Source organism: Manis javanica, chromosome 10 (assembly GCF_040802235.1).
Source record: "Manis javanica isolate MJ-LG chromosome 10, MJ_LKY, whole genome shotgun sequence".
NCBI lineage: Eukaryota > Metazoa > Chordata > Mammalia > Pholidota > Manidae > Manis > Manis javanica.
The window spans coordinates 118,841,351-118,867,865 of record NC_133165.1 but is presented as its reverse complement, the minus strand read 5'-3'; the positions used below and the strand labels follow the sequence as shown (position 1 = coordinate 118,867,865).

Below are 26,515 nucleotides of genomic sequence, written 5' to 3'. Positions count from 1 at the left end.
CTCGTGTTCCAGGTCCACTTGTAAGGCCTTGGGTCCCTCCAATTTGGGGACCCTTAGCACTCATCCCTCATACACATGAGCAGACAGATGGACCTGCATATATACAGGGACATGTGTTCAGACAGATGTCCACACCAGTGTGAGCTGCCCCTGCTCTGCAGGCTTGCGCCCACCACAGACCCTGGGGTCTCTCCTCAGACACCTTGTGGATTCGGGACCTCCTCCAGGGTCCAGGGTCCTGCCTCCTGTGTGCCTGTGCCGGAGGGTCTGCCCTGGGGAGGGCACAGGCAGGGCTTGTGGATTGTTGGCTCCTCTCTGGGAGAGGTGGATGAACACAGGCCCCGCTGCAGCGTGAGCAGCTCTGGTGGGCAGATATAAATAGCCTGGGCTTCCACGGCCCCACAGTTGGCTGCAGCCCCTTTATAGCTTCAGTTTCCTCTCTGATTGTACCGTGTGCTGAGTAAGAGTCAGATGTAGAACAAGCGTGTGGCTCACCAGTTTGTGCGTCCAGGGCCTGTTGGTCAGCCTGGGCCTGTGTGCTGGGGCTTGGGGTCTGGGGATGGTGCTGCCCGATCACCTGGAGTTCCTAGGGTCTGGGGGTGAGCGTGTGCATGAGTTGGGGAGGCTTTCTGGAGGAAATGCTCCCCTGCCTGGGAGCTGCGGGTGCTTTGGGAACCTGGAGGTGGAGGCCAGGGCACACTCCTCCATGCCTGTAGTGGGCAGTCGTGGTGGCCTGGTCCTGGTCATAGGTTATATTAGGCTGATATTCTTGAGGAGGGCAAGGAAGTGGTCTCCTTGGAGATGAGAGTGGCTGTGTCTGGCCAGCTGTGCAGGAAGGCAGGGAAGGGACAAGGTGTTCCCAGGGCCCGCTGGACAGCCACAACTCTCCTGGCCTCTGTTCTGGTTGTTCAGAGGGGGTCTGGAATAGGGGATCTGGAGAGGCCCTGAAGGGGTGGGGGGCTTCCTGCAGGTGGGTGGGTCCCCCAGGCTGGGGATACCTTGACGCCTGTCTCTTCCCACAGGGTGCCAGGGGCGATGGCGCTGCAGCTCTGGGCCCTGACGCTCCTGGGCCTGGTGAGCACAAGTGTGGGCCTGCGGCCCCGCAAGCTGGGCTTCTTCCGCAGCGAGACAGAGCTGAACCACCTGGTTGTGGATGAGGCCACGGGTGTGGTTTACCTGGGGGCAGTCAACGCGCTTTACCAACTGGGTGCTGACCTGCAGCTGGAGCAGCAGGTGGCCACGGGTCCGGCCCTGGACAACAAGAAGTGTACACCGCCCATTGAGGCGAGCCAGTGCCACGAGGCCACGCTAACCAACAACGTCAACCAGCTGCTGTTACTCGACCCCCCCAGGAACCGCCTTGTTGAATGTGGTAGTCTCTTCAAGGGCATCTGCGCCCTGCGGGCCCTGAGCAACATCTCCACACGCCTCTTCTATGAGGACAGCAGCGGCGAGAAGTCCTTTGTGGCCAGCAACGACGAGAGTGTGGCCACAGTGGGGCTGGTGAGCGCCGCAGGCCCCGGTGGTGAGCGCATGCTGTTCGTGGGCAAGGGCAACGGGCCGCATGACAACGGCATCATCGTGAGCACGCGTCTCCTGGACCGCATCGCCGGCAGGGAGGCCTTTGAGGCCTCTACGGACCATGCTGCGTACAAGGCTGGCTACCTGTCCACCAATACGCAGCAGTTTGTGGCCGCCTTTGAGGATGGCCTCTATGTTTTTTTCGTCTTCAATCAGCAGGACAAGCACCCCCCGCGGAACCGCACGCTGCTGGCCCGGCTGTGCAAGCAGGACTCTTTGTACTACTCCTACCTGGAGATGGACCTGCAGTGCCTTGACCCCAGTGATGCCCCGGCACCCCCCTTCAGCACCTGCCTGGCAGCCTCCTTGGCTACACCGGGTGCTGGCAGAGTCCTCTATGCTGTCTTCAGCAGAGATGGCCGGGGCGGTGGGGGGCCCCGTGCGGGCCTCTGCCTGTTCCCACTGGACGAGGTCCATGCCAAGATGGAGGCCAACCGCAACGCCTGCTACACAGGCACCCGGAAGGCGGGCCGTGATACCTTCTACAAGCCCTTCCACGGCGAGATCCAGTGTGGCGGCCACGGGCTGGTATGTGGCCTCATCTTGTTCTCCCCCACACATTGTGGGTCTGCTTGTGACAGCTGCTTGCTGGTGTGCCCGCACCCCACCTGCAAGGGCCTGGGAGATGCCACATGTGGCATCACTGCATGGGCCATCACAAGCACCTGCATGTGTGGGCGCTGCCTCTCTGGTCACCACTGGTGCTGGGCACAGGGGGCATGCAGCAGTGAGTATGTGGGTGGGGTCCCTACCAGTATGGCCCCTGTCTTTGGGCCTGTTGGGAGACCTAGCTGGGAGAGGCCACTGGGGCCAGGGGTCTGTGTCTGCTGCTGACACACTGGTCTGCAGGGCGCCAGTGAAAGTTTCCCGTGTGGCTCGGAGCACCTGCCCTACCCGCTGGGCAGCCGAGACGGGCTCACGGCCACGGCTGTGCTGCAGCGCCGAGGCCTGAATCTGACCGCTGTGACGGTGGCTGCTGAGAATGGCCACACTGTTGCCTTCCTGGGCACCTCGGATGGCCGGGTCCTCAAGGTGAGGCCAGGGCTGGGGCAGGGCAGCCCCTGGGGCCATCTACGTGAGGCCCTGCCCTCATGCGCCCGCCCCTGGCATGCAGGTGTACCTGGCTCCGGATGGCAGCTCCACGGAGTATGGCTCTGTCCTTGTGGAGATCAACAAGAGAATCCAGCGAGACCTGGTGCTGTCTGCAGACCTGGCCACTCTGTATGCCATGACTCAGGATAAGGTGGGCCTGCGGGGCCGAGAGGCAGGGCCTTAGTGGCCCAAACCTCTGTGAGAGACCCGGAGAGGCGCAGAGGGGACAAGAGGGGCTGCCCCTCCCCTCCCTGGGCTCCCAGCGGCGTTTCCTTCCCATATCTGCCTGGCCTTGGCCCCGTCCTGATGGGGAGGATGGGACAGTGCTCCGAGTGGGCCTCCCCAAGAGCGGACCGGCCAGGGAGGGGCCCCACACAGCGTCTGTGAGCTCAGACAGTGGGGGACACAGGTTGGTTTCCCAGCTCATTGGGGGACTGGTGAGAGGGCCCCTCAAGCCAGCCTCAGGAGCACCCCAGATGTCTAAGCGCCTTTCATGGGGAGTGGGGTCATAGGGCCTGGGCTGGCACAGGAAAGGTGCCATGACCAGGACCTCCGTGGTTCCCTAGGGCCCTCCACCATCAGATCCTGGGCCAGATCCAACCACTGGGTCAGGGCCATGCAAGAGCCCTTGCTGGCAAGCCTTGAGTTTATGTTTGAGGCTTTAGGGCTCAGAGATGAAGGTAGGATCAAGCCTGTGACCCCAGGAAAGTGTGAGGTGTGAGGGAGGTCCCTGCAGCTGTGGCCATGGTCCCACTTGCCACCTGCCCCCAAGGTGTTCCGGCTCCCCGCGCAAGAGTGCCTGAGCCACCCGACCTGTGCACAGTGTCGCAGCTCACAGGACCCCTACTGCGGCTGGTGTGTCGTCGAGGGGCGGTGAGCGCCGGGGACTTGGAGGCGTGTGGCCCCACCCGGGAGCCTGGGGCTGAGGTGGCAGGGCTAAGACTGCCCTCTCCTCACAGATGCACCAGGAGGGCCGAGTGCCCACGGGCTGAGGAGAGTGGCCACTGGCTGTGGAGCCGCAACAAGTCCTGTGTGTCTGTCACTGGGGCCCAGCCACAGAACATGAGCCGCCGGGCCCAGGGGGAGGTGCGTAGTGGGGGCCAGGACTGCTGGCCTGGGGCTGTTGGGATGGGCAGGACCACTGGGACCCTGGATGCTGAGCCTGAGGACAGGAGCGTGTCCTTTGTTGGGTTGGGTCCCCCAGCCCCTGTGACCTTGGGGGGCTCCTCTGTATCCATGGCAGACCGGGCCTCATCTCCGGAGCTGGTGAGGTGGCTGCCTAAGGGCTTATTTCAGATGAAATCATCAAGTTCCAGAGGCTTTTCCAAGGGATTAGGCTGTGCATGAGCAGGAAGGCTGCTGGCAGGGTGGGCAAGGGGTTCCCACCCACAGCCCGGCCTGGTCCTACCACACCCCAAGGCCAGGCATGGGGGTCCTGGTGGGAGCCACACAGCCCTTCTGCAGGTGCAGCTGAATGTCAGTCCCCTCCCAGCCCTGGGCGAGGAGGATGTGCTGCTGTGTGTCTTCGGTGAACTGCCGCCACACCCTGCCCACGTGGAGGGGGACACCGTCGTCTGCAGCTCCCCAAGTAACATTCCTGACACGCCACCCGGCCAGGGTGAGGCCCCACTGCCCCGGGGCTGGGCGGGCACTTCTCCCTCCTGTCTGTGGCCCAGTCCTCGGGTGTGGGCTGGGGTGGAAGCCCCAAGCAGTTCTGCCTCTGGGCTTGTGCGGGGGCCATGCAGAGTCCACAGTTCCCCACCCCCAGGCCTTGCTCCGTGGATCTTGTTCCTTCATGTTTACTCAGAACCGCCTGGGTACCAGATCCTGGGCTCTGTTGTCTGTGCAGAAGCCCCTTCCCCCTCCCCAGCCTGTCCAGCTTGAGACAGGTAGGGCTGTTCCCAGAGCCTGGGGCCTGAATGTGGGTCAGGCCAGATGCTGAGCCTCTGTCCCCTGAGCATTGGGGTCAGCATTGCATGACTCACTGGTGAAAGCAGGGGTCGTGCAGTGACGTGCAGAGGACTGGGCACGCACTCTGCCCAGACACCGAGGAACCATGGCCCTGGTGCCTGCAGGGATAGAAAGCAGGCAAACAGAACGGAGCCCTGGGGAGCAACTCGACCTCCACCCTGGGAGCCAGCACCTGAGCCAGGACCTGGTCACAGGCTTGGTGGAGCCCCAGTGCCAGTCAGTGGGGCAGGCCCCACCGGGCACCCCTTACAGACCGGGGTTTTCACATTCGGCCTCTGGTTCCATGCTCAGTGGCCTGTCAGGGGCTATGCTGGGGTGAGGAGCTGGGGCTAAAAGAGACAGTTCCGGGCCTGCCTGTCCCCAGCCCCCACTATGCTGGCCTCACCCTGTGCCCTGTGGCCCTGTCTGACACTGTCCCCATATGCCATCTGCAGACCACGTGGCCATGAATATCCAGCTTCTCTTCAGACGTGGCAGTGTCTTTCTCACTTCCCACCTGTACCCCTTCTATGACTGTCGGGAGGCCATGAGCCTGGAGAAGAATCTGCCGTGAGTGTCCCACCCGCTACCCCCTGGCCCTGCTGTAGACTGGCCCCCTTACCACCCTCTCCGCCAGGTGCATCTCCTGCACAAGCAACCGCTGGACATGCCAGTGGGACCTGCGCTACCATGAGTGTCGGGAAGCCTCACCCAACCCCGAGGATGGGATTGTCCGCGCCCACATGGTGAGGGGCCCTGGGGCCGCAGGGGCCTGGCAGCTCAGCCGTGCCCAGGAGGTGACTGACCAGCCTTACTCCCTCCAGGAGGACAGCTGCCCCCAGTTCCTGAACCCCAGCCCACTGGTCATCCCCATGAACCATGAAACACACGTGACCTTCCAGGGCAAGAACCTGGACACAGCGAAGGTGGGGGTGTGACTTGTGGGGTCCTTGCAGGGGGGTGGGCTCATCAGTGCAAACAGGCCTGGGGACCCAGCAGGGTCACGATGGCTGGTGGCATACCGATGGCCATCCTCCTGCAGACCCAAGCCGGACTGCCTCGACCCCATTCAGGCTTCCCTGCTCAGGGCCTAGCTCAGCATGCCTCCGGGGACAGCAGGAGGCAGGTCCAGGAGGACGTGGGCAGAGAGCAGGGACAGCGAGCTGAGGGTGTTGAGGGGTGAGCAGCTGTGGTGCCACTTAGGAGGGAACAGGTGATGTGCTCAGGCGGCGGCCGTGGTGTCTGGGAGTGGTGGAGGGGTTGGTTGGGATGGGACGACCTATTTTGGCTGATGGTGGGGTGGGGCAGGGAGAGGGCAGGACAGGAAGGGCTGGCTTGTCCGGGTTCCCCTGACCAGCTGCCTTGTAGGGCCCCTCCCTGCACGTGGGCAGCGACCTGCTCAAGTTTGATGTGTCAGTGGGCACACAGGAGTCAGGAGCCTTCTTCTTTCGCACCCCGAAGGTATGGCTCCCAGGGTGAGCAGGACAGGCTGCTGGGCCCCGGGGGCAGGCAGTGGGTGCGTGCTGGTCACTCCTGCCTGGGGCTTGAGGGGTGGGACAGACGGGGAGCCACTCTCTGTCCTATGTCCCTGGAATCAAAGTGACTCTTTGTATCTCTGAGGCTCCAGCTTCCAGCCACAGTGAGAACCTCCCCCTGCTGCCCCTTGGCTATGAGGGGACCACACGGGCCACTGTGGGGCTTGGGTGGGATCTGGGAGTACAGCCTCTCCCTGTGTGTCCCCCAAGCTGTCCCAGGATGCCAACGAGACACTGCCCCTGCACCTGTATGTCAAGTCCTACGGCAAGAACATCGACAGCAAGCTCCAAGGTGGGTGCGGTGGGCAGGTGGGCCGGGTGAGCCAGGGGGAGCAGGGTGGCCCTGCTGACCACAGGCTTCTCCTTCCACAGTGACCCTCTACAATTGCTCATTTGGCCGCAGCGACTGCAGTCTGTGCCTGGCCGCTGACTCCACCTACAAGTGTGTATGGTGTGGTGGGCAGAGCCAGTGTGTGTACGAGGCCCTGTGCAGCAACGCCACATCTGAGTGTCCACCACCTGTCATCACCAGGGTAAGCCTGCCACTCCCTGGCGGCGAGGGGCTCCAGCCTGGCCCCAGGCTCCCCATGTCCCCCCAGGCCCAGGCCACCGGGTCAGCCAGGCTCTGCCAATTCCAGATCCAGCCTGAGACAGGCCCACTGGGTGGGGGCATTCGTGTCACCATATTCGGATCCAATTTGGGGGTGAGAGCAGATGACGTCAAGAGGGTCACCGTGGCTGACCAGAACTGCACCTTTGAACCAGAATGGTACTCTGTGTCTACCCGGTGAGTGAATGGCCCATGCCCTGGGCTCCATTGGCTGGGTCAGTCCTTGCCCTGGGAGGCAGGGGACTGGGCAGATGGAGAGGAAGGACGTGGTCTGGGCATGTGTGTGCCCAGGACTCTCACACCCTCAGGTGTGCAAGCCAGGTGGCCTGAGTATCCCCCAACGCCTATCACCCACCCAGGATTGTGTGTACTATCGGGGGTGCCAAGGCACCCTTCACGAGGGGTGTCATGGTGGACATCAATGGGAAGCTTGGCCACTCACCACCCCACGTCCAGTTTACCTACCAGGTAAGTGCCTAGTGCCAGGGACCTGGGTGGGTCTTGTAGATTGGGACAGACGTGGATGGGGTCTGACCCCTGTTGCTCACCCCTACAGTCTTCCCTTGGAGGGAAGAGGGGCTGCGCCCCTGACCGAACTGCCCTTGTCACTCTGCCAGCAGCCCCAGCCCCTCAGTGTGGAGCCAAAGCAGGGGCCCCAGGCTGGTGGCACCATGCTGACCATCAACGGCACCCACCTGGACACGGGCTCTGAAGAAGATGTGCGGGTGACCCTCAATGATGTCCCTTGTAAAGTGTGGGTGTCACCAGAAGGCTGGCAAACCTCTGGTCTGCCCTGGTACTGGGGAAGGGTTCGGGGCTCTGGGGCCATGACCCTTAGTCTGCCCCGGAGGAGGCAGTGAAACCAACCTGACCCACTGACCCACTGATCTGGCCACCCCCATTCCTCAGGACGCAGTTTGGGGCACAGCTCCAGTGTGTCACCGGCCCCCAGTCGACTCTGGAGGAGCTGCCCCTACAGATCTACTATGGGGGCTCCCAGGTGCCCAGCCCTGGCGTCACCTTCACCTACCGCGAGAACCCCGTGCTGAAAGCATTCGTGCCACTGCGGAGCTTCGTTAGGTGGGGCCTTTCTCTCCCCTCCCTGGCCAGTGCCACCCCCCCCCCTGCCCCAGCCTGGGACCCATACCACACCCACCCATTCAGGTGCTTACCAGGTGCTCACCTCTGTCCACTGGGCTTGTGAGGATGTGGTGGGGCTGGTCTACGCAGCAGGAGGCAGCCTCCGGAAAACCCCACCGCAGCGAATCAGCCCCTCCTAGAAACCCGGATGGGCAGTCCCATGGCCCCTCCAACTCTGCTTCTGACAAGCGAGAAAGGGAGTGCTCAAGAGTCACGTGTCCTGAGCGTGTCCCGAGCGTGTCCCCTGTCCTGCAGCAGGCCTGTGTTCACATAGACCTGCATGGATACATACCCAAAGCAGATGGGGTCAGGGACTCTATAGTCTCTGCCTTCTACAAGCCTGCTGCGTGGCCAGACCTGCGGTGGGGAGCTGGGGGTGGGGGCACAGCCTTGCAGGCACCTGGTCTGGAGGCAGCTGGCACGTCCTTGCCCAGGGGTGCCCACTCAGGCACCACCCCCACCCCTAGTGGCGGCCGCAGCATCAGCGTCACGGGCCTTGGCTTCAGCCTGATCCAGAGGTTCGCCATGGTGGTCATAGCGGAGCCCCTGCAGACCTGGCGGCGGCGGCGGGAGGCCGGCCCCCTGCGGCCCCTGACGGTCAGTGCTGGGGCCGCCTGGGCTGCAGCTCTGCTACAGTTTCTGGAGATGTGTGGGGAGAGATGGGCTTATGCCAAATGGCCTTGACAACCCTGCCCCCGTCCATAGGTTGTGGGCTCGGAGTATGTGTTCTACAACGACTCCAAGGTCGTGTTCTCATCCCCGGCGGTCCCTGAGGAGCCTGAGGCCTACAACCTCACAGCACTTATTCAAATGGATGGGCACCGTGCCCTGCTGAGGTCCGAGGCCGGCGCCTTTGAGTACGTGGCTGACCCCACCTTTGAGAACTTCACAGGAGGTGTCAAGAAGCAGGTCAACAAGCTCATCCATGCACGGGTGAGGACTGGCCGTCGCTCGGGCTCGGGCCTACAGCCTGGGGTCGGGCCCTGACCAGGTGGTGTGGGGCCACAGCCCCAAGCCTGGGCTCTGTTGGTCCAGGTGTCCCCAACCCTCCTGGTCACTGTGGCCTTCGCCCCCCCACAGGGCACCAATCTGAACAAGGCAATGACGCTTCACGAGGCTGAGGCTTTCGTGGGCGCTGAGCGCTGCGTCATGAAGACCCTGACGGAGACGGACCTGTACTGCGAGCCCCCGGAGGTGCAGCCCCCCCCAAAACGGCGGCAGAAGCGGGACACAACACACAACCTGCCTGAGTTCATTGTGCGTGGGGGGTGCTGAGGCTCTGCCCACGGGAGGACGAGGGGGCACAGGGCAGGGGCTCCAGTGAGCAAGGTCGGATGTCCAGGGGGCACTGGCTCTGGGGCTTAACCACCCCTCTGTGCTGAGCCCACCCCTCCGTGCAGGTGAAGTTCGGCTCGCGGGAGTGGGTACTGGGCCGTGTGGAGTATGACACACGTGTGAGTGACGTGCCGCTCAGCCTCATCCTGCCCCTGGTCATTGTCCCCATGGTGGCCATCATCGCAGTGTCCGTGTACTGTTACTGGTGAGCCCCTCTCACTTCGCCCGCGCCCTCTGGACATGCCCACAGCCCAGCACCAGGAGGCCTGACCCAGGCCAGGTCCTAGGAGCCTCCTGTGCCCCCAGGAGGAAGAGCCAGCAGGCGGAGCGTGAGTACGAGAAGATCAAGTCCCAGCTGGAGGGCCTGGAGGAGAGCGTGCGGGACCGCTGCAAGAAGGAGTTCACCGGTAGGGGCCAGGGCTGGGCGGGCCGCACGCAGAGGGAGGAGGGCGAGCGGCCGGGGGCCTCACCACAGCCTCCCCGCAGACCTGATGATCGAGATGGAGGACCAGACTAGCGACGTGCATGAGGCAGGCATCCCTGTGCTGGACTACAAGACCTACACCGACCGCGTCTTCTTCCTGCCCTCCAAGGATGGCGACAAGGATGTGATGATCACGGGCAAGCTGGACATCCCCGAGTCGCGGAGGCCCGTGGTGGAGCAGGCGCTCTACCAGTTCTCCAACCTGCTCAATAGCAAGTCCTTCCTCGTCAATGTAAGCGGGCCGCGCCGCGGGGGCGGTGGGGCGGGGCGGGGCCGCAGGCTGGGCTTTGGGAGGTGGGTCTTGGGCGGGGACTGGGCCCTCAGGGGCGGGGCCGGGCCCTGACTGACTGACCCGCCCCCGCACAGTTCATCCACACCCTGGAGAACCAGCGCGAGTTCTCGGCCCGCGCCAAGGTCTACTTTGCATCGCTGCTGACGGTGGCTCTGCACGGGAAGCTGGAGTACTACACGGACATCATGCGCACGCTCTTCTTGGAGCTCATGGAGCAATACGTGGTGGCCAAGAACCCCAAGCTGATGCTGCGAAGGTGTGGGGGACTGGGGCGGGGCGGGCGGGCGGTGCCCGCACATGGCTCATTGGCCGCTGGGTTTGCCAGCAGGCCCACCATGCAGATGAATGGGGAGGAGGGCCGGCAGGGGCTGGGGTCCCTGACAGCAGGTCTCTGCTGGTCAGCTGCTGCCCTCTGTAGGGTGGGGTAGGAGATAATACAACCATCCTCCTGGGGGCTGGGTGCTTGGTCCCTACAGGCCATGCCTGTGCATCCTAATAGGGACCCAGGGCCTGGCTGGGGAGGGCGGGCTGGTGCTTGTGAGTGAGCTAGGCCTAGGGGCAATGAGAGGTCCCTGGTACAAGGGCCTCTCCGCACTTCTAGGTCTGAGACGGTGGTGGAGAGGATGCTGTCCAATTGGATGTCCATCTGCCTATACCAGTATCTCAAGGTGGGCTCCATGTGGCCCAACCAGGGGTGGGAGAGGGTCAGGGTGGTGCTGCCCCCCAAAGTCTGCCTGCCCGTGCAGCACCTCCAGATGGGCCTGGTCCCACCTGTGTGGGTTTGCTTCTGCCATGGCATGTTGGCCCCTCACCACCCGCCCGTGGCTGAGCTGCTTCGCATTGCTCCAGGACAGTGCCGGCGAGCCACTGTACAAGCTCTTCAAGGCCATTAAGCATCAGGTGGAGAAGGGACCAGTGGACGCTGTTCAGAAGAAGGCCAAGTACACCCTCAACGACACAGGGTTGCTGGGGGACGATGTGGAATATGCGCCCCTGGTGAGTCCAGGGGCCAGCTGGGCTTCAGGACCCCCTTGGGCCAGGTTCCAGAGGCCTGGGTCATGGAACCTAGCAGGCATCAGGCCCTGATGGTGTCTGTGGATGAGGGCTCTGCATGTTGTAAGCCTGAGCCAGCTGCCTCCCATGCATGCAGGGCTGCTGCAGGCATGTGTAGGGGGCCTGAGTACACCCCACGTGTGTGGTGGTGAGCTTGTGCGCTCATGGACAGGCAGTGTATAATCTGTGCGTGTGCTTCTGCAACGCTTTTGGACTACCTAGAGTGAGCCATTGCTGAGCCAGAGGCCCCCGAGTCTCCACTCTCTGTCCTATTGAGTCAGGTGTTCAGAGGCGGGTGAGGCCAGGCCTCCCTGGGCACTGCAGGGGCCCAGAGCCCTCCCTTCGCCTCTCTACCCGAGGGTGCAGCCTTGCAGGGTGGCCTAAGGCTGCCCCCACATCAGGGGTTGAGGGTGTGAGACTGAGGGCTCCTTCGCCTGCTCTTCATGCCATGTTCCCTTGCAGACAGTGAGCGTGATCGTCCAGGATGAAGGGGTTGATGCCATCCCTGTCAAGGTCCTCAACTGTGACACCATCTCCCAGGTCAAGGAGAAGATCATTGACCAGGTGTACCGCACACAGCCCTGCTCTCGCTGGCCTAAGGTTGACAGTGTGGTCCTCGGTGAGCATGGTCCCTGTGTGCCTGGCTCTGTGCCCTGGGGAGTGGTCTGCCTTCAGGGCCTTGGTCGGGCAGGTGGGATTGGGGGACAGAGAAAGAGCCTAGGTAGGGCAGTCTGTGGCCGGGCTCCCAGAACTGGGCTGTGTCCTCCTGCAGAGTGGCGTCCTGGGTCTACAGCCCAGATTCTGTCAGACCTTGACCTGACCTCTCAGCGGGAAGGCCGCTGGAAGCGCATCAACACCCTGATGCACTACAATGTGAGTGTGGGTGGCTGGGCCTGGGGGCAGCACTCCCTGCCTGGAATGGGGAGCGAGGCTAGCTCTCATGACCGCGTTCCCCAGGTCCGGGATGGAGCCACTCTCATCTTGTCCAAGGTGGGGGTCTCCCAGCAGCCCGAGGACAGCCAGCAGGACCTGCCTGGGGAGCGTGAGTCCCTTCCTCGTGTCCTGTTAGGCCTCTGGAGGTCAGCGTGGATAGTGTCCATCCTGTGCTGTCATCTGGGGGAGCTGTTGAGCCCCGTGGTCCCCTCTCCCTGTAGGCCATGCCCTCTTGGAGGAGGAGAACCGCGTGTGGCACCTGGTGAGGCCGGCAGATGAGGTGGATGAAGGCAAGTCCAAGCGGGGCAGCGTGAAGGAGAAAGAGCGCACCAAGGCCATCACCGAGCTCTACCTGACCCGCCTGCTGTCCGTCAAGGTGGGCTGCGCTGGGCGCACGGCAGGCCTGGGGCCGCTCCCGGGGACGTGCTGAGCCAGCCTGTGCACCCCCCTCTGCCCCCACAGGGCACGCTGCAGCAGTTTGTGGACAACTTCTTCCAGAGTGTGCTGGCACCCGGGCACGCGGTGCCGCCTGCCGTCAAGTACTTCTTCGACTTCCTGGATGAGCAGGCGGAGAAACATGACATCAAGGACGAAGACACCATCCACATCTGGAAGACCAACAGGTGGGGGCCCCTTCTCCCCGCTGCCTCCCTGCATGGGGCCTCATGGCCCCTCACTACCTGCCGCTCTACTGCAGTTTACCGCTCCGGTTCTGGGTGAACATCCTCAAGAACCCCCATTTCATCTTTGACGTGCACGTTCATGAGGTGGTGGACGCTTCCCTGTCGGTCATCGCACAGACCTTCATGGATGCCTGCACACGCACAGAGCACAAACTGAGCCGTGTGAGTGGACCCTGAAGGCAGCACTGGCAGGGTGGGGAGAAGTGTGTCATCGCCCAGGAGGCGTGGAGGGGCTGGAGGGGCGTGCCCATGGAGTGGGGTGAGCGACGGGCCTGGGAAACTGCAGGCACGATGGGGTGAGGAAGTCAGTTTGGGACGTGCCAGAAGTTTGTGGTATGAATTTGCATATCTGGGGCTGGAGCTCCGGAAAAAGGCAGGTGTAAGTCGACCAGGGATGTGGGAGGCAGAGGGCCTGAGGCAGCTGGGATCCCCACCCTTTCTTACCTGTGGGACCCCTTTTACTCAGGCAGAGAAATTGACAGCATTGGGAGCCCCCTCAGTCTGTAGCTGGGCAGGAGGAGCAACCCAGTTGGATCCCAGCCCCAAATACCCCTCCTTTCTCTGGGGTCCTGAGTGGGTGTGAACTTGCCTCCATCGGGCTGAGGGCAGGGGCGCCAGCCAGCCCTGCTTCCCTGGGCATCACTCAGCTCTGACCCCCATAGGACTCCCCCAGCAACAAGCTGCTCTACGCCAAGGAGATCTCTACCTACAAGAAGATGGTGGAAGCGTGAGTGCTGCCCGCCACCAGGCCAGACCCCACCCTGTGGGTCCCTTGGGGGCGGTTCATGCCTGTGACTGGGGGGAGGGCCCTGGTGGGGGCAGCTTCGGGTCCACCCTCAGACCTACTGCCCCGCTGTCTCTTGTAACCTCCTGCCCCAACCGACTCTCCCCACAGTTATTACAAGGGGATCAGGCAGATGGTGCAGGTCAGCGACCAGGACATGAACACACACTTAGCAGAGATTTCCCGGGTAAGGGCCCCACAGGGGACGCACCAACTGACCCTCCCAGGGCCGAGCCACCCCCCCAACCTCTCCCAAAGCCCCTTGCTGAGCAGGGCAGGAGGCTGCAGTGCTGGGCTGGGTAAGGTCATGCCCACAGGAGAGAAGCAGAGGGTGGGCCCAGAAGGGCTGGGACCTGTGTGTGAGCATGTGTGCAAGGTGGATTGGCTGGTGAGCAGGGGGCTGAGCCGGCTGCCTGCCACGTCTCAGTGGATGTTGGGGGGGTACCTGTCTGAGGCCAGCGTGTGTCTGTGACCCTTTGTGTCTCCTTTTGCCCGTGACTACACGTCACAACACACTTCCCCACTGGGGGACAGCCTCCTGCCTGCAGGGTCACACTGCCTCCCCCTGCAGGCACACACAGACTCCCTGAACACCCTTGTGGCCCTGCACCAGCTCTACCAGTACACGCAGAAGTACTATGATGAGGTAGGAGGTCCAGTCCTCCCCAGGGTGGCAGCTCGGGCAGCCTCCTCCCCTGGTCTGGGCCTGACACTGCCCACCCTCAGATCATCAACGCCCTGGAGGAGGATCCCGCCGCCCAGAAGATGCAGCTGGCCTTCCGCCTGCAGCAGATTGCGGCTGCACTTGAGAACAAGGTCACAGACCTCTAACCTCTGACCTCTGGCACCACAGTCTCTGGCACAGGTGTGTGATGGCCAGTGTCAGGCAGCCCCTGGGAAATGAGGCCGAGTTGGTGGGGCTCAGCCCTTTTCTCTTGCTAGCTGAGGAGGAGCCCCTGCATCTGAGTGTGGGTGCACCAGGGGAACCCCCACGTTGGAGTTCGTGGCGTGCCAGCACCAGCTCCCTCCTCCAGAACCAGCATTGGGTGCTCTGCGTCAAGCCTCCTGAGTGATTCGCGAATGTGCCTTATGCCCTGGCGCCACGCTAGGTTGCTGGGGGCAGTTGGGCCTCAGCCTCCACTTCCCAAACACCAGCAGCCACCTCAGATCCATGGGCCTGGACTCTGGGGGGAGGTCTGAGTGCCTGTGGCCCCTAGGGCCTGGACCAGACTGTCACGTCTGCCCCACCTGGATGGGATGAGAAAAGGTACGATGCTTTCCTGACCTCACCTGGCCTGCTCTGCAGGGTGCCAGCACTTGGGTGGACTCTGTGCTGTGGGCCCCACCTCAAAGGTCAAGCTGGACGTCAGACGTCGAGGCCCAGGTGGCCAGAGGGGCCCCAGCAGGAGGGGTTCTGGTTACGGCCTGTCAGACAGGCTGACCTGGAGGCCCGGCCCAGGCTTGGGTGTGCCAGGAGCAGCTCCACTAGGGCCACCCTACCCTAATCCCCTTTTGTAAATCTTGTTAATTGTAAATCAAATACAGCCGTCTTTCTCACTCTGTGGTTGGCTGGGTTTCTCCTGGGGCTGCTGACCTGCCACCCCGGCTCGCTTGCCCCTGCCCATTCCTGGGCCCGTCCTGCTCACGGCCTATCTTCCTGGACACTGGCCCTAGCTGGAGTCTCGCCCTCTGGTAGGCACGTGTGGCCTCGAACCCCCCACTGCACCGTCCTTGGCCCCTTGGGGCCAGGCCTGTGCTGGGGTCTGGCCGGGGGATTCTGAAGCTGCAGCCCCCCTCAGCCATCAGATGAGCTGAGCACACACCCTCCCTGCTACCCCAGAGAACAGGATGGCCAGGGACTGGGAGCCGAGGCCTGGGCATGGAAAGGCTGCCCTGCGGCCCACAGTGACCGTGGGCGCAGAGCTGCAAGGGGGCGGCCCTGCCTGGCAGGGGCACTGGGCTGGCCCAGGCTCCATCTGGTGGCTGCACTGCCCCCTGCCGCCCTTCCTCTTGGGCTGGGCCACTAGGAGTCTTGGGGCAGGGGTGGGGTGTGGTCTGAGCCCACTGAACCTTGAGCTGTCCAGGACCTGTTTCCTCCTTTATAAGGTAGGGATGCTTCATGGGCATGGCCCCTCAGCATTCATTTAGTAAGCCATTACTGTGTACAGAGCCCACAGGACCCTGGGATGGCTCTGGGAAGGCTCTGACCCCCCCACCCAAAGCTGTGGGGCCTTTAGGGTTGGCTCCTTGGTCCATAAACCACCCCAGGATGACTCAGGACATCAGTAGGACTCAAGGGCTGTGTACCTGAGAGTGAGTGGCACCTTTGCTGATGCCAGAGGTAGGGAGTCATCCGGGAACCTGGTGACGGAGGAGGTTTGCTTCCAGTCCCCATGCTGCAAACAGGGCAGGAGCCACTATATGTGCCACCCTGCATCCAGCAGGCACACATGTGTATGCACACAGCATCAGCATGTCTGGCTTTCATCCGTTCAGCATGTACTGTGCTGGGCACTAGGCATGTGGCTGGCAGTAGACAGGGCCTGCCCTCAGGGAGCCTTTGTGCTCAAGAATACCAATCCAAGCATAAGAATTTAGTGCCTCCATAACAAGGAGCATGGTGATATCCAGCTTCAGGTCTGGCTAGATCCAGGTGCTCACATGTCTTTGGGTTCCATCTCTCTGAACTGTCTCCCAGCATGTGCTGCCTTATCCTCAGCAGAGCCACCGTCAGCTGGCAGCCCCAGCCTGGGCAGCTGGGAAGTCTCAGTGGTCTAGGCCTTGACGATGAAGCACCTGTGCACTGGGGCAGCCCCATTCAAGCCACATGGAAAGGGGGAAAAGCTGACCTCCTCTACCCCAGGGACCCTGAAATGACACTGCTGAGGCCCACGCTAGGCTTTCCCCTTCTCAGAGACCCAGCTGGTTAGGAAATCTGAACAAGGTGCAAGCCAGAGCAGGGGGGTCAGTTTGGGAATGCTGAGCTGGGGGTTCCATGGGGGTGAGGCAGGAACTGAGGCCCTGCAGGCCACTACTGCCAACCTCCACCCCCCATCACTGGGTAGCTAGGCAAAGAGAGGGGAAGAGTCCACGAGAACCCCTTCTACTCTGGGGACCCTGGAGCTAGGGGAAGGGCTGCATGTTCAAAAGATGGGGTTCCCTGCTTTAGAGGACAGAAGTGTGAAGGGGCCCTGGGGCTGTCCTTACATGGTGCCAGTGAAGGATAGGAGTTGGGTGTGGATGCTGGGGTGCACGGTGTCAGGCAGGGTGCTGAGGCCAAGGGGTGTCATGCCCTTCCTGTTGCTTTCCACTTATTTTCCTCCCCAGGGAGTGGGAGAAGGAAGGCAGGGACGGGAGGGCAGGACAGCCTCGACGACCTTGACTTCCAGAAAACAGGCCGCACCCTGCTTGGTGGTTAAGAGCATGAACCCTCCGCTAAATCACCTGGGCCTGAGACAGGCCAGATTAGCATTTCAGGAAATTCATTCTGACCTTAGGGAGAAATGGTCCCCAGGAGACCAGCATGGGACCACAAAGGGGGTGGCCTGGGTCAGTGCAGGGGAACCAGGGACGTGGAGAGAAGGGGTGGGATCTTGATGCTGAGGAGTGACAGAATCACAGGAGAGGGCTGAGAAGGACCTGGGTAGGGTGGTCCTGCCCGTCCTCACTCCTGGCTGCGGTCCCCTCCGTGCAAACCCCTTCACAGGCTCAGTCTGCGCCCCAGGACGTGACCTGGGGGCCAGGACAGTGCTGTGAAACTGCCCTGTGCAGCAGCCCATCAGCCTGAGAGTAAAGATCTGAGGTCCGGAGATCTCCACCCTGCCCTACCTGCCTTGCCTTCCTGCCCGGGCCACCACCCTCCTCCCTGTTGCTCGTGTCAGGCTCAGTCTTAGAGGCAGGCCCAGCCTACTGGTGCCACCTGTGTGGAGCTTCTCGGACCTGTCTAGTCCTGTCCTTGCCCCCCTGCCAGAAACTCCTGGTCACTGGTGTGCAGTATGACGAGCTGACCTTGCCCAGGGGCAGTGTGGCAGAGTCCTGTGGGCCTGAGGCTGGGTGGGCACACAGGCGAATGTCAAGGGGAGACTCCACCCTGCATGGCTGGCTGAGCCAGGCAGGGAGGCCCAGCTCTCCACTCCTCTAACCGCTCACAGCGGGGATTCGGGAGAGGTCGGAGGGGTCCCCTCGCATCCCCCCAACGCCAGCAGGGGCGAAGCCTGTTGCCCTGGGAACACGACCCGGGCCCACCTGCCCACCTGCCGGCGCAGACCAACGCCGCTGGCTGCCCGCAGCTCCGCTCCCTCCCCACTGGCGCTTTAGCTGAAACTCCCATCAACTCCGCGCAAAGCTCGGCCCGCCCCGGGCCTGTGCAAGGCGCCCCAGGGCAGGTCCCTGGTCCGTCACTGCCCGGCCAACACTGGCTCCCAGAGGGGAAACTGCGGCCAGGGGCGGTTCGAGACTTGGCTTCTAGGGTACGCGAGGGTGGCCGGCGGCCTCATTCGCCCAGATGCGTCCGTTTGCCCGCTACTGCTTGACACATGTTAATTTTTATTGGGTTGCTAATACTTTAAAATAAGGGGATTCATATTAAAAACTCAGATACTAGTTTGTTTCGAAGAACCGGAGGCCGGCAACTCAGAACCTGTTTCCCACTTTCCTGGGAGGAGGCGACGCAGCCACTCATCAGGGCTCCGCAGAGCACAGGGTCAGGGGACGTCTGTCTGGGGGGCAGTGCTCTCCGAACCCTGGTCACCGTACAGTCAGAGGAAGAGTAGACGGCGGGCGCAGCGCGCTAGGCGGACACGGTAGGGCGCCTGCGGGAACCGGACCTCCGCGGCCGCGCCTGGGAGGGGCTGCTCACCACCGGGGAAGCCAGAGCGGGCGGCTGGGGACTGTTTCGGAAGGAGGGACGGTACAGGCCCCACAGAAGACCCATTCAGGGACAGCGTCTTAAGGGAACACTACCACCAGCTCACCCCGCCCCACCCCAACCGGAGCCGGCGCTGTCCCTGGTCCTGACACGGCTGGTCCCAGGCCTGGCCTGCGGCCACACTTCGAAGAGGAGGGCCGAGCGGGGGCCAGCGCGGGGCGAGGCCGACATCAGGTTACCAGGAGGCGTGCACACCGTCCAGGCTAGGCCTCCAGGCTACCCAGGCGTCCAAGGCGCCTCCATAGGCTCGCCGCAGAGGGCCTGTCCAACCAAGTGCCCGGTTTGCATTAGGTGGCATTCTGTCTTGATGGAAATCCCATCGACCGCCCCTGGATGCTTTGATTTTTGAGGGTTCTACTTCATTTCTGGGGGAGCGGGCTGGGGGAGAGGGTTCAGGGCCCGGAGCGGGTGGGGAACCGAGCAGGCTGAAGGGGGTTGTACATGCAAGAGGTGGCGGCGGGAAGGGCGCAGGGGAAGACGACGGGGAGACTGGGGGTGCGGGCTCGGCGCCGGCAGGGGGGCGCGCGGGGAGCCGATCCCAGCGGGGGCGGCAGCGGCGGCCGGGATCGGGCGGTGCCCGGGCCCAGAGCGGAACACCGCGGGCGTGCGGAAACGCGCGTGGACCCCAGGCGTTAGGAGCGAGCGGGGCAGGGCGCGGGCCCCGGCCGCCCCTCCCCCCGGGCCCGGGCCCGGGCCCGCCCCCCAGGGCGAGGGCTGGTTTCCGCTCGGCCGCCGCCTCGGAGGGCCGAGCAGCCGCGCGTTTGTCTGCCGGCGCCCCCGCCCCGCCCCGCTCCGCCCCGCCCCGCCCGCCGCCGCCTCCTCATCCTGCCGCCCTCCTTGCGCTCGGCTCGGCTCGGTCTCCGGCGCGGCAGGGGCGGGGCGCGGCCGGGGAGGGGGCGTGGGCCGCGGGCCGGGCGGCGGCCGCTCCAGACATGTCGGGCCCGCGCGCCGGCTTCTACCGGCAGGAGCTGAACAAGACGGTGTGGGAGGTGCCGCAGCGGTTGCAGGGGCTGCGCCCGGTGGGCTCGGGCGCCTACGGTTCCGTCTGGTAGGGGCGGGCGTGGGGGGCGGGCGCAGGGGCCGGGCGGGACTGTGCGCGCCCCCACCCCGCCCGGAGCGGGGTTCACGAGTGAGGAGGGGCCTCGGCCTGTCTCCGCCCCCAGCCCGACGCGGATCCCGAGAATGAATTAGGGGAGGCGGAAGGGGGGCGCGAAGGAGAAACTTTCCCACCGAGGCCGCCCGGGGCATAGAGAGGGGTCGTCGTCCCGCCAGGTCCAATCCGGTGCGTCCCCCATCAGGCCTTTAATACTGCGGCGTCACAGCCGGCGAGAGGGCGAGTCTCCCGGCCCCCTAAATATCGCACCACGCTTTCGAGGTGCCCCGGCCAAGGGTCAGGCAGCCTCCGGGTCTGGCAGATGCCCCTGCCCTAGGCGGGTAGTTTTGTTCGGAAAAAGGAGCTCCTCTGTAGGGAGAGCAGGACCCCTCCCTTTGAATGGCCTCAAGAACCCCATGGGTCCTGCCTTCTCCTGGTTTTTCGCTAGTGTCTCAGACACCGGATGTACTTAGGTGTGAGCAGAGACGCCTGCCATTCCCCCTACAATCCTAGGAGGGTCTGCATCCCACCCAGCCCTAACCAAGAGAGCTGAGATCACTGCGCCCTGAAGTTAGGCCATGGGGCCCGGACAGCCTGCCCACAGGGTATCTAAGGGCAGGGGAGGGTCGGGGTTCTACTGGGGCCAAATGGGGAGGTGGTTGCAGGGAACCCTGGTTGTAGTCGCAATAACAATGAGGCTGATGTCAGGTGTGGATGTTGAAAATTACCCCCCAGCCCCTTCCGTGGGGTCCTTACTGAGGCTGGTGCCAGAAGGCTGATGTCCAGAGGGAGCCTTGAGGGTGGGGAGGCAGGGGCAGGGGCGCCCAGGGGTGGGGCATTGTTGCAGGCTTTGGCAGAAGTTGAAGAGTGGACTTCTCCGGAGCACCTACCGAGGCCCAGCTCTGGAGCCTGGAGCAGGGGTTTGGGGTCCCCGAGGCCTCGGACCTCATGGTGTCACTCACCAGCCCTCAGAAACCTCAGGTCATTTCAGCCATTCCATCCTCAGGCCTGTGTCTTCATTTCTAATACTTTAGGGCAGGAAGAGAGGGGCAATGTGTGCTGTGTGAGTGCCCCGCCCACACCCTGATACCCTGGAGATCTGACAGCCCTTGCTATATTCACTTCTGGCCCATAATCACCTTTTGGGAGTTCCTAGGGAGTACCAAGCTCAAGAGACACCCATCTCTCTCCCCTGCACCTAGTCTGCATGGCCCCTGTGCAGGTGATGGTCTTCTCCTGGGCTCCTACATTCTTCTGACAAGGCTGACAACCCAGTGCTACTATCCCTGTCTTCTGACTGCCAAGAGGCAGTCAGGGAAAAGGATTTGCTGCCCCACATGAAGGACCGTGCCCCTGCTTCCCACCCCAGGAGTGACGTGGACCTTCTCCATCAGGCCCTTGGCTGGGGGCGGGGGGCCATGGATACCCCAGGCACTTAGCTGGCTTTCCTCTACCACCACCTGGGCCCACGAGCATCCCGGGTCCTACAGGGTCTGCTTCCAGGGCAGGATTCCAGGGACAGGAGGTGAAGGTGGGGGCACGAGGAGCAGTGGCTGCAGGCAGCAGCCTGTGCAGAGGCATTGCCTTTAAGCTGGGCCTGATTCCGAGAGCGGTGGGACCTTGGGGACAGGGTGACTGGACCATTTGCATTTGAAGAGGAAGCCAGTGACCCTTGTCTCCTGCCCTGTGAAGAGTAGATGGGTATGGAGGCAGAGGGTCTGGACCTCTGGGGAGTGTGGTTGGGCAAGGGTGGATAGTCTAGTCTGTGGGTCTGGACATCACCCTCTGCTGGACATTTCCTGCTGTCCAGTTTCTCACTGTTAAAAATACTGATGCGGTAAACACCTTTGCCCAGCTTTTCCTCAATATTTTGAACATTCAGAGGCATTGGGGGCCCAGGGGCTTGGAGTCAGCTTTGGAACCCTGAGGGAGCCGCCTAGACCCATAGCCCAGGTGGTAGCAGGAAGACGCTTGCTGGGGCTGATAGAGACTCCCCCTGGCCTTGTGCTGAGCTGGGGGTTAGAGTCATAGGAGCAAGGAAGCAGGGAGATCCAGCTTCTGCCCTGGGTCTCCTGGGTGGGGCAGGACGGGGCCCTGTGGCCTGGGAAGGCTGGGGTAAATGCGGGGGGGTTGCCTCCCTCATGGGCCTCACTCTCTGGCCACCTGCAGCTCTGCCTATGACGCACGGCTGTGCCAGCAGGTTGCGGTGAAGAAGCTGTCAAGACCCTTTCAGTCACCAGTGCACGCGCGAAGGACATACCGAGAACTGCGGCTGCTCAAGCACCTCAAGCATGAGAACGTGAGGGTCACGGCCAGCCAGGCGGGCAGGGTTCCCCTGGGGCTCTGGATGAGGCACCGAGTCCTGACTCCTCTCCTGACTCAGGTCATTGGACTGTTGGATGTGTTCACACCGGCCACGTCCATCGAGGACTTCAGCGAAGTGTGAGCATGTGCTGCGGCGGGAGCATGTGTGGGACAGGGCGTGGGGCTACGTGCTGACCCCTGACCACACCCAGGTACCTGGTGACCACTCTGATGGGCGCTGACCTGAACAGCATCGTCAAGTGCCAGGCACTGAGTGACGAGCACGTCCAGTTCCTCGTGTACCAGCTGCTGCGTGGGCTGAAGGTGGGTGCGGGGGCAGGTGGGTGGGGTGGGGTCTGCTGCCGGACCTGACACCCCATGGTCTTCCCCTCAGTACATCCACTCAGCGGGGATCATCCACCGGGTAGGTGCGGTCGGCTGGCTGGCTGAGTGTGGTGCCAGGCCGCTGCAGAGCCAGGCTGGGCAACTCCTGAGCTCACACCTGCCTGCCCTGCAGGACCTGAAGCCCAGCAACGTGGCTGTGAATGAGGACTGTGAGCTCAGGGTGAGCGCCAGGGGTGGGGGACCACAGGCAGCGGGGAGGGGAATGTGGGGATGCTGACAACCCTGGTGGTCACCCTAGATTCTGGACTTTGGGCTTGCACGCCAGGCTGATGAGGAGATGACTGGCTATGTGGCTACACGCTGGTACCGTGCACCTGAGATCATGCTCAACTGGATGCACTACAACCAGACAGGTAGTATCAACCTATATGGGGGCAGCTGTGTAATGGGGCCAGGGCAGGCAGGCCAGCTCACAAAAGGGCCTGGGAGGGTGCCCTGTCTTGGGGGATTAGACACAGTCTGGGGCCAGAATTAAAATACAAACCCTGAGAGGTCCACAACATGGTGTGTCTTGGGCTAACTCCTCCACCTGCCTAGGGTCAGTCTAGAGGAGGAAATCTGTGGGCCCAGCTGTGACAGAGGGGACCCTAGGCTGCCCCCAGTTCTCCCAGGAGGGACATGGGGTGGGCAGACTGATGGTATCCCCTCCCCCAACAGTGGACATATGGTCCGTGGGCTGCATCATGGCCGAGTTGCTCCAGGGTAAGGCTCTCTTCCCAGGAAGTGACTGTATCCTTGGCCCAGGTTGGGGAGGAGGGTTGAGCCAGGGTCCCCCCTTGTGGGTGGAGGTCAAGAGAAGTGGGCCCTGGCCCTTTCTGGCCAGTCTTGCCTCCTCTGCCCCATGCGGTACCTCCTTGGGCTGTACCTCCTTCCCCAGGTGTAGAAAAGCAGGTTCTGGGCAGTGCCCCGAAGATCTGGGGGCCTGGGAAGGGTCTCTGCCTGGCCAGTGGGCATTTCCTGAGCCAGGCAGACATTGACCAGCTGAAGCGCATCATGGAGGTGGTGGGCACACCCAGTCCTGAGGTTCTGGCAAAGATATCCTCGGAACACGTGAGTCACCAGCCACTGGCTCCCTCTGCTGACCAAGCCCCCAGGCACCCTGGAGGAAGGGGCAGTGTGGGAACAGATCCAGCGCCATGTGGGGAGCGTGGGTCGCACAGTGAACTAGAGTCCAGGGCAGGCGCCTGACCCTTCAGGGGGAACAGGAGAGCAAGGAAGGCGTTCCTGGCACGAGGAAGTGAGGGTGAAGCCGCTGCGTCAACCAAGAGTGGCCTGGCCAAGGGTGGTGGGCGGCTCCAGGCCCAGATCCAAGCGGGGGACGTCAGGTCTGTGCTTGTTCGTGCCCAGGCCTGTTGGTGTGAATGAGTCTGGGAGCTTCTCTCGGCAAGCGCCTGCCGGGCTTGAAGCCCCTGCCTAGCCTGGTACTGGGGAGGCAGGGGTTGAGCAGTCCGCCCAGGTCCTTCCCATGTGCCCCCAGGCCCGGACATACATCCAGTCCCTGCCCCCCATGCCCCAGAAGGACCTCAGGAGCATCTTCCACGGAGCCAACCCCCTGGGTGAGGATGGGCCCAGGGGCTGGGCTGGGCTCATGTCTGGCCCTGGATGTGCAGCTGATCTCCCCCTATGGCCACTCTGCAGCTGTGGACCTCCTGGGAAGGATGCTGGTGCTGGACAGCGACCAGAGGGTCAGTGCAGCCGAGGCCCTGGCCCACGCCTACTTCAGCCAGTACCACGACCCAGATGATGAGCCCGAAGCTGAGCCTTATGAGGAGGGCGAGGAGGCCAAGGAGCGCCCCATGGCCGAGTGGAAGGGTGGGCCTGGGGGCAGGACAACACCCCCCCACTCCAGGGTGGGGCAGGCAGAGGTGGGGCTGGGTGTGCCCAGCAGAGGCTCCAGGCAGCACCAGCCCAGGCTGCCCTCAGAGGGTGGTGGGTCTGGGCCAGGAGGCTGACACAAGACAGCTGGGTGTGGGCACTGGGCCATTGGCAGCCTGACCTCACCCTTTGCCCTCACCCCCCAGAGCTCACCTACCAGGAAGTCCTCAGCTTTAAGCCCCGAGAACCACCGAAGCCGCCTGGCAACCTGGGCCCTGAGCAGTGAGCGTGGTGCTGCCCCCGGCGCATGGATGCAAGGAGGGGCCTAGTCTGCCTGTGCCCTTCTCGGCCTGCCAGGTTCCCACACAGGGTGGCTCCCAACACCACGATGGCTGGCAGCCCTGGTCCCTGGCCCGGGACCTCTCATCTGCACACCGCTCCTTAAGGGCAGTCCATGTATGCATGTGAACTCATGAAAGTGTGCGCATGTGCGAGCCGTGGGTGTTGGAGTCCGGGCCAGCGTCCTGGACTCCCTTGGTCCTCCCGCCCCCTTCCAGCTGCTGGGTCTCCCTGGGGGCCTCACCATGGGGACTGGGAGGCCATAGGGCTCCTCTTGGGGACCGTCTGCCTCCAGATCGCCTCAGCCCCAGAGAGCTGTCTCTGGGGGGCGTGCAGAGACCCAAAGGGAGGGAGGGGTCTCAGTGGTCAGAGCTGCTCAGCCTGGAAGTGAGAGTTTCCCCTTGGAAATGCTGAGACCCAAAGGTCTGACAGCTGGCCAGGGTCTTCCTTGGGGAGTGGCGGGGCAGGGACAGCCACCAGGTGTCAAATCAGAAAATCATCCTGGAGCCACGTGTTCCCTGAGCCATGTGTGGCATGTGCACTACCATGTACTGTATCTTCATGGCCAGGTCTGTGCACATACGTGTGAATCTGTGGGCACCCTGAGTGCCAGTGGCCATGACCAGCTGGAGGCCCCAGTTGGGGTGGCTGTACTGTTGCTCTCCTCCCCCCAGTTCCTGATGCCATGAGGGTGCTGAGATCTTGCTGTGCACCATGTGAGGAGCTTAGGTGGGCAAGGGGCCTTCTTGGGTATAGGGACTGCAGCAGGTCCTGAGGCATAAGAACACAGAGTCAGCTGGGGAGCCAGCAGGCACAGGGGCTTCATCCAGCCTTGAGGACACTAAGGGGGCAGCACACACGGATCTGGACCTGGACCTGGACCTGGACCTGGACCTGGACGTTGGCCCAGAGCTTATGAAGAGCCTCCGCCTGCTCCTCCTCTGCCCTCTCTCTGGCTCTGGGTTGGCCCTCACCCTAGTGAGCTGTGGACAGCATCCTGCCTGAGACATGGAGGTGTGAGTCCACCCCATAGGGGCTTCTCGGTCAGGTGGTCAGGTGGTGACCGCCCACCTCGCATGACTCAAGGAGTTCTGAATGTTAAGTGCCTGCACCAGGGTTTTGTAATAAAGGGGGTTCCCTCTTGCTCAGCTTGTATCCCAGGCTCTGCTGCCCCACTGTCCCCAATGCCTGGGGAGAGGGGGCACGTCACTGCACCCCTGCGGGTCTGCCCCACCAGATGCCTGCACTGGCCAGGTCCCTTGGCCCCCGGTCAGACAAGCAGCTGTCTAGCACAGCGCCCTCCCTGCTCCCTGTGAACTCAGGTAGCCTGGGGCTGCGGGTGGGGTGGGCTGAGTCCTCCACCCAGGCCAGTGGACTCTGAGGGGGACAGGGAGTGATGGCTACCCGCAGATCAACCCGGCTGCCCTTGCAGAGGACTCACCAGGCAGGTTCCACTTCTGGACCAGAGCCGGACCTGCCCCTTGCTCAGTGGTCAGGGAAGCTGCTGGGGAACAATCGGAGTTCTCAGAGAGCAAAGGCCTGCCCCTCCCAGGGTGGTGGGCTGAGGGAAATAGCTTTCCTCCCTGGTTAAGTGGGGAGAGGGCCGAGGACCCGGGCGACGGGATCGGGCAGCGTGTCTCCAGGACACAGACATCCTGTGCCCTTAGCCTACGGGGAAGTAGAGACCATCTGGGAGTTGGACCTCCAGAGACCTGGTCATTGTGGCTACTGGGCCTCAGGTTCTGGGGAACCCTAGAGGCCAGGTTGGGCCAAGTCCTGTGCTGATGGGGATGGGAACAGACCTGGCACATGCCCATCCCAGGGTCAGGTCTGACACGGAGACCTGCTGGGTCCTTCCCCGAGGAGTAAGGGGGCCAGCTGGGGCTTTCTGGAGGAGGCAGGTGTACTGCCACGGGCCACCGTGGGCCTGAAGGGCAAGAGGTTCAGGCAGCTGTGGCTCCAGTGACCGCAGGCTGTGTCCACTGACTACTGGCACACAGATCACCAGCTGGCAGCACAGGTGTAAAGCTGCTCTGGCTGGGCCTGAGCTGCTGATTCATGGCAGGCAGACCAGAGAGGGTGGGGCCGGGGGCCCTGGGGATGGGGATCCTGTGACCCCACTCCCTCTCCAACCTGGGTTCCTGGGCTAGAAGAGAATGG

The 26,515-nt window shown here is 63.0% G+C and overlaps 2 protein-coding genes across 21 annotated transcripts in view; both read left to right on the top strand.

Moving 5' to 3' along the window:
• Nucleotides 1-21,680, top strand: part of PLXNB2 (plexin B2) — a 35,262-nt gene extending 13,582 nt beyond the window's left edge. For 9 of the 13 annotated variants that reach the window (XM_037006677.2, XM_037006682.2, XM_037006681.2 and 6 more), the window contains 35 exons: nt 1,023-2,109; nt 2,431-2,613; nt 2,696-2,824; nt 3,446-3,546; nt 3,633-3,759; nt 4,138-4,291; nt 5,079-5,193; nt 5,261-5,369; nt 5,448-5,549; nt 5,992-6,084; nt 6,369-6,450; nt 6,531-6,691; nt 6,797-6,945; nt 7,128-7,236; nt 7,386-7,522; nt 7,678-7,848; nt 8,376-8,505; nt 8,614-8,841; nt 8,989-9,165; nt 9,309-9,448; nt 9,550-9,650; nt 9,730-9,959; nt 10,094-10,275; nt 10,621-10,687; nt 10,869-11,015; nt 11,535-11,691; nt 11,845-11,945; nt 12,030-12,114; nt 12,227-12,381; nt 12,468-12,628; nt 12,703-12,850; nt 13,351-13,415; nt 13,584-13,659; nt 14,044-14,118; nt 14,199-15,029. In XM_037006677.2, the coding sequence (XP_036862572.1) occupies nt 1,036-2,109; nt 2,431-2,613; nt 2,696-2,824; nt 3,446-3,546; nt 3,633-3,759; nt 4,138-4,291; nt 5,079-5,193; nt 5,261-5,369; nt 5,448-5,549; nt 5,992-6,084; nt 6,369-6,450; nt 6,531-6,691; nt 6,797-6,945; nt 7,128-7,236; nt 7,386-7,522; nt 7,678-7,848; nt 8,376-8,505; nt 8,614-8,841; nt 8,989-9,165; nt 9,309-9,448; nt 9,550-9,650; nt 9,730-9,959; nt 10,094-10,275; nt 10,621-10,687; nt 10,869-11,015; nt 11,535-11,691; nt 11,845-11,945; nt 12,030-12,114; nt 12,227-12,381; nt 12,468-12,628; nt 12,703-12,850; nt 13,351-13,415; nt 13,584-13,659; nt 14,044-14,118; nt 14,199-14,303 (5,526 nt within the window). In that variant the 5' untranslated portion in view covers nt 1,023-1,035 and the 3' untranslated portion in view covers nt 14,304-15,029. Of the gene's footprint in view, nt 1-1,022; nt 2,110-2,430; nt 2,614-2,695; nt 2,825-3,445; nt 3,547-3,632; nt 3,760-4,137; nt 4,292-5,078; nt 5,194-5,260; nt 5,370-5,447; nt 5,550-5,991; nt 6,085-6,368; nt 6,451-6,530; nt 6,692-6,796; nt 6,946-7,127; nt 7,237-7,385; nt 7,523-7,677; nt 7,849-8,375; nt 8,506-8,613; nt 8,842-8,988; nt 9,166-9,308; nt 9,449-9,549; nt 9,651-9,729; nt 9,960-10,093; nt 10,276-10,620; nt 10,688-10,868; nt 11,016-11,534; nt 11,692-11,844; nt 11,946-12,029; nt 12,115-12,226; nt 12,382-12,467; nt 12,629-12,702; nt 12,851-13,350; nt 13,416-13,583; nt 13,660-14,043; nt 14,119-14,198; nt 15,030-21,661 lie in introns of those variants that run through there. The other 4 variants (XM_073214079.1, XM_073214078.1, XM_017658011.3 and 1 more) reach the window with 4 other exon arrangements.
• Nucleotides 19,173-25,499, top strand: MAPK11 (mitogen-activated protein kinase 11). Of its 8 annotated transcripts, none has more exons than XM_073214107.1 (12): nt 19,173-19,447; nt 21,662-21,791; nt 21,876-21,934; nt 22,009-22,120; nt 22,191-22,220; nt 22,314-22,361; nt 22,440-22,554; nt 22,859-22,903; nt 23,079-23,251; nt 23,679-23,757; nt 23,840-24,013; nt 24,223-25,499. In XM_073214107.1, exons 1-12 carry the CDS (start codon nt 19,332-19,334, stop codon nt 24,300-24,302), a joined length of 1,161 nt encoding a protein of 386 aa, XP_073070208.1. In that variant the 5' UTR covers nt 19,173-19,331; the 3' UTR covers nt 24,303-25,499. The 8 variants fall into 8 exon arrangements, with proteins under 8 accessions (XP_073070208.1, XP_036862579.2, XP_073070213.1 ...); XM_037006690.2 differs by having other exon boundaries at nt 19,189-19,447; nt 22,859-22,930; nt 23,172-23,251; XM_073214109.1 differs by adding an exon at nt 19,941-20,097 and having other exon boundaries at nt 19,312-19,447; nt 21,693-21,791; nt 22,191-22,361.
• Nucleotides 25,500-26,515: the final 1,016 nt, after the last annotated feature.

What these genes read in the sequence shown, in the direction of transcription:
- MAPK11 (XM_037006684.2), top strand. Translation starts at nt 19,332, where the DNA reads ATGTCGGGCCCGCGCGCCGGCTTCTACCGGCAGGAGCTGAACAAGACG. An exon ending in ATCGAGGACTTCAGCGAAGT is followed by an intron (nt 21,935 to 22,008) that starts GTGAGCATGTGC and finishes GACCACACCCAG; the next exon opens with GTACCTGGTGACCACTCTGA. An exon ending in AGCTGCTGCGTGGGCTGAAG is followed by an intron (nt 22,121 to 22,190) that starts GTGGGTGCGGGG and finishes TCTTCCCCTCAG; the next exon opens with TACATCCACTCAGCGGGGAT.